The sequence below is a fragment of the Ceratotherium simum genome, chromosome 4, assembly GCF_057802395.1.
Source record: "Ceratotherium simum simum isolate JZ-2026a chromosome 4, ASM5780239v1, whole genome shotgun sequence".
In the NCBI taxonomy this organism is placed as follows: domain Eukaryota; kingdom Metazoa; phylum Chordata; class Mammalia; order Perissodactyla; family Rhinocerotidae; genus Ceratotherium; species Ceratotherium simum.
In genome coordinates, this window is record NC_141903.1 from 29,309,462 (window position 1) to 29,318,488 (window position 9,027).

Consider the following 9,027-nt stretch of genomic DNA (forward strand, 5'->3'; position numbering starts at 1 on the left):
TTTCTCTGGATAAATGTCCAGGAGCACAATTGGTGAGGCATATGGTAGTTACATGTTTAGTTTTTCAAGAAACTGTTAAACTCTTTCTCCAGAGTAGCTACACTATTTTACATTCACATTACATACAGCAATGTATGAGTGATCTAGTTTTTGTACATCTTCATCAGCATTGGTGTTTTTACTTTTATAGTAAGTTTGGTCAACAATTTCTGCCATAATGTTTATTATCAGTTCCTGGCTAGTTTCCCAAACATAATCTGTCCTCAGATGCCTTTTTAAGTCAGTAACTCTCTTTGATACACCCCGAGAAAAAAAAAACTTCTACCACCAATAGATTGCCATGTTACATCTATTACTCAGAGCTTGGTGACACAGAACTCCATCCGCAGTCTTCTGCATTTAGCAGGTTGAATGAAGACGTAGACAATCATCCTTCTCAAATATGCAAAACACACCAAGCTGAGAGAGAGAGCAATGAATAGCTTAATAATATGAATGATGGGAGAGAACAAAAGGGTCAGCCCAAAAAGACAAAACTTAACAGAAACAAATCAATTCATTCAATAAACACAAACCCAACACTGACTACCTTCAGACTCTGTGCTATATGCTGAGGATACAGACATAAATAAGTTCAAGTCCCTCTCTATATGCCTTCAGAGTCTAGAAAGGAGGTTTTGAAATAAGTATGAAAATAAGTATATCTAAATCTGTGTTATGAATATGTCTGTTGGTTTAAAATAGTCTCTGACTGTTTTTTCAATCAGCATTGAAAAACTATTGAAGAATCTGAAGCTGGGGAATGATTCTTGTATTTTAAGAAACTGCTTTTTCTGCAGTGTGGCTTAGGGGTTGGATGGGCTCAGCTTTGGGAATACAGAGGCCTTTGGGGAGATTAACACAGTAGTCTGGTGAGAAATGATAAGGTTTTGGGAGGAGCAGTAACTAATGATAATGAAAAATGTATACGATAGATATGAAAAAGGTTTATAATAAACAGGACTTTCCTACCAATTAGAAAGGAAGGATGAGAAGAGGGATTGCATGGAAGGATTCCCAAGTCTCTGACTCAGGCAACCAGGCAAATAGTGGTGCAATATACTGAGATAGAAAATTAGAACATAGGAGCATGTTTTGAAAGAAAGATGAGTCCTAGTGGAGGTCTGTTGTTGAGTTGAACATAAAAAAGGGCATCTGTTGGAAGTGTCTTCTAGGTAACTGAATCTCTTCTCCTCAAAAAAGAGATGTAGACTGTAGATACAGATTTGAGAGTTCATCACATGGAGATTATATTGGCAGCCATGGGAATACACGAGATCCCCAATGAAGTGAAAAGAGAAAAGGAATCAAATTTAGAATCTTTGCAGGCATCAATGTTCAGAGGAAATCAAGATAATAAGGGCCAGTTAAAGAAACTGAAAAGCAATGGTCAATAGTGAGAAGAAAACTAGAGGTGGGAGGGAAAACAATCCAACACAGCAGCAAATTTCAAATAGAATGCAGTATCTCAGGTGGCAATTACTTTGAAGTAGTTAAGTAATGTCATAAATTACATTGTTAGCCCCTATTTGGCAGCCTCCCTTCCTGTGGAGAATATAGCCCATTCCTAAATAAGTCAGGAGGGGCCAATGTGACCTGCTTTTGGCCAGTGAAAAAGGGCTGGAAGTTAGCCCATGGTTCACTAAGTTCTCTTTCTCTATGTACCATCATGATCAGAAATGTTCAAGATGAAGACTATTCCATTGTGGATGTAAGCCCCTGAAATTTGGGCTTATTTATTACTATAGCTGGGCAACCTATCTATTCTTACAGACTCAGGTAAAATGAGGAAGGGAAACAAGAAGTTTCATAAAGTGCAAAAATTTTAGTTGTAAAAAAACGTGGGGGTCAAGAAACGGCAGGAAATCAAGACAATCTTTACAGAGGAGATGACACTTAATATTATGTTAGTCAGGAACCAATCAGGAAACAGAAACTACTTTAATGCTTAGAATAGAGGGAATGTAATACACAGAATTGACTGAATACATGACAGAAGACCTAAAGAGTCAAAAGGTGATGATGAGGCAACCTAGAAACTGGTAACAGCGGAAGCCACTACCAACCTCAGCTGGAGAGAAAAAGAACAGAGGTGGTGTAACCAGAGCCAGGGACCGGAGTCACCGGGCAAAAGCTGGAACCGAAGCAGACCCATCCAGTGGGACCCGATGGCTCAGACATGGTGCAGGCACTTCCAGAGACTTCTCCCAAATAGAGAGGGAGAGGAGTTGACACTCTGGCTTTCTTCTTTTCCCATCGCCAATCTCCTGCCTGGGCCTCCCAGGGACAGAATGCAGCTCAAATGTCAGCTGAGCTGGAACCTGAGAAATGCAACCCACAGGGGTCAGTGTCATGCCCTCTCTTCCCTCAACACAGAACAGAGCAGGGGAAGGTAGGGAATGGACCCGAGGGCAAACAGCCCTAAGACTGGCACAAGACCAGGGCTGAAGCCAGACCAGGACAGACATTCTAGGTGGGAAGAAACTAGACTTTTCATTAAGGCATAAAAGTGTCAGGAGCAGAGAGATTTAGTTATCTTTTCAGCACGGCTGGGACTGGAGCACATGTGAGGGAAGGAATATTGATGAGACATGTAAGCAAAGGCCAGGTCATGAAGGGCCTTGTATGCCCTGCTAAGGAGCTTGAGATCTATTTCACAGGTGGTCGTATATAACCAGAATAATGTCTTGGAAAGATAATTTTGGCACCATTGTAGATGGTAGCACGGGGGAAAGGACAGGATAGTCCAGAACTCATTTGCCAAAGGGTGTTGTAGAAAAGGCCTAACTTGGTGGAAAGGTCTTTGAAAGCTATGGAGCGGCCCTAGTACAACTACAAACTTAATAGAAACCCACATTCTGGTGTTACAGACTCCAAACCAATGAAACTTGTAAGACCCTAGTCTTGTCAGACATTTGTGTTTAAAAATTTCTTTAGAAGGAAGGGAAAAGGAGCATGAGGGGTCTGGAAACACTGTCTGATATAGAACGGTTGAAGAAAATGGAGATGTTAACTTCGAGATGAGGAGAGAGGAAGGAATGATTATGTCTTATTGAAAATGAGTGTTATCTTGACAGCAACAGGCTTTCTAGAGTTTATGACTCAGGGAAAAATTATCTAGTTAGGCCCTTCTGAATAGATCCCCCAGAAATAAAAATAGGACAAACTGAAATCTATTCACCGCTTTATTCATTCTTTTCAGGGGTCACTACATTTTAGGTTGGCTGGTTTATAATCGGATAGAATGAGTTTCGGGCGGAGAGGAGGAGAGATTCATCCTCCTTCCACCTCCCCTCTTGCTTTATCCGCCGTCACACCAAATATGACAGGGCTTCCTGAAAGGTAGAGGCACAAAAGGAAAATAAGAGCAGCTCACATGTAATCAGCACGTTTCCAGAAATAGTCACTATCCTATTTAGCCACCATTTTACTGATGGGGAAACAAAGGCTCGGAATGGTGAAGTCCCATCCAGAATCACAGAGCTGGGAAATGGCAAAGTCTCAACCAGAACGCAGGTCTCTCTCATTCAAAAAGTCCTTCTAGAAATGTAGATATTGGACTTTCCTTGAGATTCCAGCCCATGCACACCAAGATGTGAGTACAGTCAGTAAGGGGGAAACGCACATTCACAAGGGAGAAGAGGATGGGGTGGGAGTGGGGTGGGGAGGGTGGGTGTTCAGAATGACTAAGCCCTGCTCTTTCACAAGTTAGCCCCCCAAGCTGTAGTTACCAGCAGTTTCTTCACGGCCTCAGAGGCCTCTGGTCCCAGCTCACTCACACACTTCCTTAGCCCTTCCACAAGATGCTCAACAGAAATGCCCAGAGTATTCAGAAGAAGCTTTAATGGATCCTTGAAGGGGAGAATGTTGTCCACAGGTAAAGGTAAGACATCGTTGACAGGAACTGGCAAACGGTTGATGAGGAAGGCGGTAGCTGCAGAGCAAAAGGGAAACCAAGTGAAACAGGCACAGCCAGCTCCTGTCTATGACCTCACTACCTTCCCCTCTGTCCACCAATGGCTCCGTTCCAGCCCCACTCGTCTTGATTTCCCATGAAAACTTCTGCCTCAGGACCTTTGCACCTGCTGTTCCATCTCCCTAGAACCTTCTTTCCCCAGACAGCTACATGTCTTTCTTCCTCACATTGTTTGGTCTCTCCTCAAATGTTACCTCCTCAGAGAGGTATATAAAATAGCACCACTTGTCACCCTCTACCCTCCTTTATTTTTTCTTACCATTACATAAAATATTAATTTTTTTTGCCTTTATCCTCTCACTAGAATGTAGTTTCTATGAGAACAAGGAATTTATGTTTTATTCATTGCCGTACCTCAGGCCTAGAACAGACCCTGGCACGTAGTAAGCACTTAAAAGGTACTGGTGATTGACTGAATAGGAACGTACTTTGTATGTGGCTGTTTTCACAGCCCAAGCCTAGAGGCCAAAGGACAGAATCTCCACTTGGGGACATGAATGGACCCAATCACAGCCCAGGAAACTGCTCCCAACCAATTCACCTCAATGCTGCAAACGTAATTGGGCACTAACTCAATGCCGGTTGGTGCAACTACATAGATGGATAAGACAAGGCTACTCCATTCAGAGAACTCACACTGTCTAGTGGGCAGTAAAGACCCGTGCAAGCCACGGTGCCGCATGCACTATGCTAACATTATGGACAAAGCTCTATGGAAACACAAAAGAAGGGAAGACTAATTCTAATGTGGGAGAGTGTTGCAGCAATCTTCCCAGGAGAGATGTTGCTGGAGCTATGTCTTGAGACAGATGCCAGGATCACAAGGTAAAGAAGGCGAGCAGCATTTTAAAAAGGAACAAAAGTAACAAAAGCACTGAGATGCTAAGATGAAAGTGCGTACACAGGATGGTGAGTCTTCTGCCCAGAGGGGCTGGAGTACAGCATTCCAGTGAAGTGTGCTGAGGGGAGATAAAGGAGGTGAGACTGCAAAACTCAGATGAGGTCAGATTTTTCAAAGCCTTGAATGCCAGGCTAACGAGTCTGAGAGTTTCCCCCCCACCGAGGGCAATGGGAAGCTACCAAGACTCTAATGTGGCCCAATTGCATTTTATATCTTTGGCTTTAGAAAGATAACTTTCACATAAAAGATGAACCAGAGGGAACGTGTAGAGAATGGGAAAAATATGTATAGTATATATTTTACAAAACACGTGCAAATATGTAAACACACATGCGCATGTGCACACACATAAGAACACGCATCCTCCTGCTGGCTAAGACCCAGCCATAGTTCATTTTCCTTTGACATCCTTTTTATTTCCCCATCACATCATAAAAATGGAGCCTGTGCACCTATCTTCCCTTCATCTTCTATCACATTTTCTCTCCAAAATTCTCTTCCAGGAGGAGGATATTTATTTCCCTCTACCCATTTTTCTGTTGCCACCTCTGCCCATAGATATTTGTCCCTGGACACTAAAGAACAAAACAGCGGAAGCCAGTGAAGTTACAAACCTGTCAAAAATTCAGTAAAAACACAAGCCAACATTGCCATCATATGGGTAGGCTGCACCAGCTTCTCATGATTCATCTCCCTACTTCTTATTTTAAACACTTTGGTGAATGTCCTCTCTGTACGTCCTCACGTGTTTCCGGGGGAAGACCCTCAAAGCTTTCTGTTCTCTGAAATCCCTTCCAACTTTACCATTCTGTGGTTCTAAAACTCCCTCCACTGTATCCCACCGGGAGCCTAGGCTTACTAGTTGTGTTCCTATTAACAGAAAAGTGGAGAAATAGCCTATGTTCCAGGCTACTTACCAGAGTAACTGCAAATGCTGATGGTCGCCAGCAGGAGCACAGTTACCAGCTTCATGACAGCTTATCTGTGACGAAGTTTAAAACTGAACTGGAAAACTGAGCCCGTAGCTGGTTCTGCACATGCACATATTTATACACCCACCGAGGACCTGAATTTCAATCACTGCCACTTGACTCGCCCCAGTGAAGAAGAGCACGAAGGTCATGTTTCCTCACTAAACCAATTGAAGATTTTTCCACTTTCCCTCATGTTCCCACGAGAAACAAAGTCCTAACTTAAAGCATTCTCAAGGACCTCTTTCACAAGCCTTTGCAAAGCGACGCCAGTGGAAGGCAAAGAGTTCTAAGAGTCCTTCTGGAAGAAAAGAAGGGAAGGTTTTCTCTTGGGATTAAAAGGAGTGAAAGTTCTGTTGTTTTCCTCCAGCTTTCTATGCATTCAAAATTTGGAGAATCACGTGACCCAATGAGCTACCTGGTTGTAGAAGCAATCCGGAGGTCCCTGCTATAGTACAGACTCAGCTTGATGGCACGTAGTCCCACATTTCTCTGGAATTCACCTCTCCCCACTCCATCCCCACTCACATATCTCCTATGGCAAGATCTCTTGCCTTCTCTAGTATCTCCCAGGTACGTTGGGAATCTCCGGGGTGTGCCTTCTCTGTGCCCTCATAGAGAATAACAGGTTCAGGATCCACAATCAAAATGCCTTTTTAAAAACAGGGATTCGATATTTACTATTTGCGTAATCTTCAATTAGACGTTTTTTGTCTATTGTATTGGTCTCCTCATTTAAAATGGGGAAATTAACAGCAGACAGTCCTAAGGTGTGTCACCCTGAGAAAAAACATTTTTTGCAAGACCTTGTCTGCATAAGCAATTCAAGTCGCCCAAATATGGATTGCAGAACCATTCTGGCAGTCCAATCCCATGCAATCACACAAAAGAAAGACTGTGCCAGCCACAGGAACAATCTGCTTATACGCTGCCCTTCTGGAACCAGGACTCAGCCTTGGGGCCCCAGGATGACCCTATTTGTAAGCCTGAGTCCCGGAGTTCGTTGGGGGCATCTGGTGGGCCTCATATGCAAGGGAGTGGGAAAAAAAAAATGCTTGAAGGAGAGAAACAGGGATTAGGCCTAAGTGTGTCCAAGTTTCAGCTCAAGCTCTCCCTGGCCAAAGGACACTGCTGGTCACAGCCACCCCTGCCACTGAAGAGGGACTCAGAACACTGGGAGGAAGATGGGCCAAGGCACAGGCCCTTCAAGCACTAGGCCAGGAGTAGTTGGGGCCCCACTTGAAGGTGTGTTATTCTTATAGGATTTAATAAAATTATGCAGACAGAGGATGTAACTGTACCAAACCAAAATTAATACTTAATGTGTCACCTGTTAGTAATTTCTATGTTACCAAATTTTAACCGCCATGTCTTTATTTTTCTGCTACTTTATAAACATCATGAAAGAGATCATGAATTACCGTGACTCGTACTTGATCCTCCACTTCTACTGCTTTCTCTGCCAGAGACAGCTTCTCTTTCTCCTGAGTTTTACCAGCTCGCAAGGGAAGGTGATGTGTCTAAATCTTCAAAGGGCCAAGGTCGTGCGGCAAAGCGGTGGTGAGTTGACGCCATCCTTTATTTTTATATTCTGATCTCTTTATGGGATACTAACCAGCTCTGCCCTCATCTATGCTTGTCATTTGCCAGTTTGCTTTCAAATCCTTGCCCTGCAGGGCCCCTGCTCTGCTCTGTACTATAGGAAGTTGAGTTTTCCAGACCGTGGTTTCCAGACTTCCTTGCCGACTGTGTCTGGTTAGGTTTGGCTAGTGGAAGGCACTGGTAGAAGACTGGAGGCGAGAGAAAGAGAGAAGCCAGGGTATTTCTCTCTCTCCCTGCTTCAGTGACTGCATCTTCTCCATGGCTCCAGCTCCTTCTAGAAAGGCCCTTCATCTATGGTCCCACCCCAGCCAAGCCGACTCACCATTATTCCAGCTTCTAATGTGTAGGCTCAGCTCCTGGGCCCACCTCCTCACTCTGTCCCTCCTAGCTAAGAAGCAGTAGCAGCTTCTGACATTTTCCAATCCCACGGTTGACTCGCCTCCTCCCTTGTTGCTTTATCTGCATTTCTAGCACCTTGTAAATTATCTTCCAAGTTAAATTCATCCTATTTGATCACCTGGTATGGTTTTGATTTTCTGGCTGGATTCTGACTACTACAGCATCCTAAAATATTGTAGAGCTTTTGGTAAAAACAGATCTTTCAGTGTTTGAACATAGGCCTCTCTCTCACAAGCACCAAGTTATGAGTCCACGAAGGGGAGGGCCAAGACTCATCCAAGAGAAACATAGCATTACACAAACAGAGAAGCTTCTCCCTTCCAAGCTCTGAAGTGTTTGGGACTATCTTGAGCTTGTCTGCCGGTCCCAGAAGTGAGTTCTTCCCCAGGAAGCTCCTCAGACCCCTGTGCTCACAGATTTCTGATGGGCCCATCTAGTAGTTGCCAGACATGCTGTCTTGGCTGAAACCTAGTTGTAAACGTGGATGGTGTAGACTAAAGACTAGAACCTGCTGCATACACAAAAACATGCACACAAACTCACAAACACAAATACCCACATACTTACACATATATGAACAGTAATATGTGCAAATGCACACACACAAATCACATGTAACCTTCAAGCATCACAGAACTATAGTTTTCACTCATTTGTTCAACAAATATTCATTGAGCATTTACTGTGTGCCAGGTACTGTCGGGAACTAGGCCTGGAGCAGTAAACCAGACAAACAAATTTCTTGCCTTCATGGAGGTGACAGTGTAATGGGATAAAAAGATAATAAACAGGGGCTGACCCCACGGCACAGTGGTTAAGTTTGATGTGCTCTGCTGCAGTGGCCTGGGTTCGCTGGTTTGGATCCCGGGCACAGATCTACACCACTCATCAGCCATGCTGTGGTGGCGACCCACATACAAAATAGAGGAAGGTTGGCACAGATTCTAGCTCAGGGCTAATCTTCCTCAAGCAAAAATAGGCAGATTGGCAATGGATGTTAGCTCAGGGAGAATATTCTTCAGCAAAAAAAAAGGCAAACAAGGAAAAGAACTAGTGGTTAGTGCTATGAAGAAGTAAATAGGGTGCTATAATAGAGAACAAGTGGATTGGGAGTACAGTCAGACTCGAAAAGAGACTTG

The 9,027-nt window shown here is 43.7% G+C and overlaps 1 protein-coding gene across 1 annotated transcript; it reads right to left on the reverse strand.

Annotated features, from left to right (window-relative positions):
* Positions 1 to 3,350: 3,350 nt before the first annotated feature.
* Positions 3,351 to 5,888, reverse strand: SCGB3A2 (secretoglobin family 3A member 2). The gene is made up of 3 exons (XM_087430293.1): positions 5,834 to 5,888; positions 3,771 to 3,973; positions 3,351 to 3,374 (listed from the first exon to the last, which is right to left on the reverse strand). Exons 1-3 carry the CDS (start codon positions 5,886 to 5,888, stop codon positions 3,351 to 3,353), a joined length of 282 nt encoding a protein of 93 aa, XP_087286419.1.
* Positions 5,889 to 9,027: the final 3,139 nt, after the last annotated feature.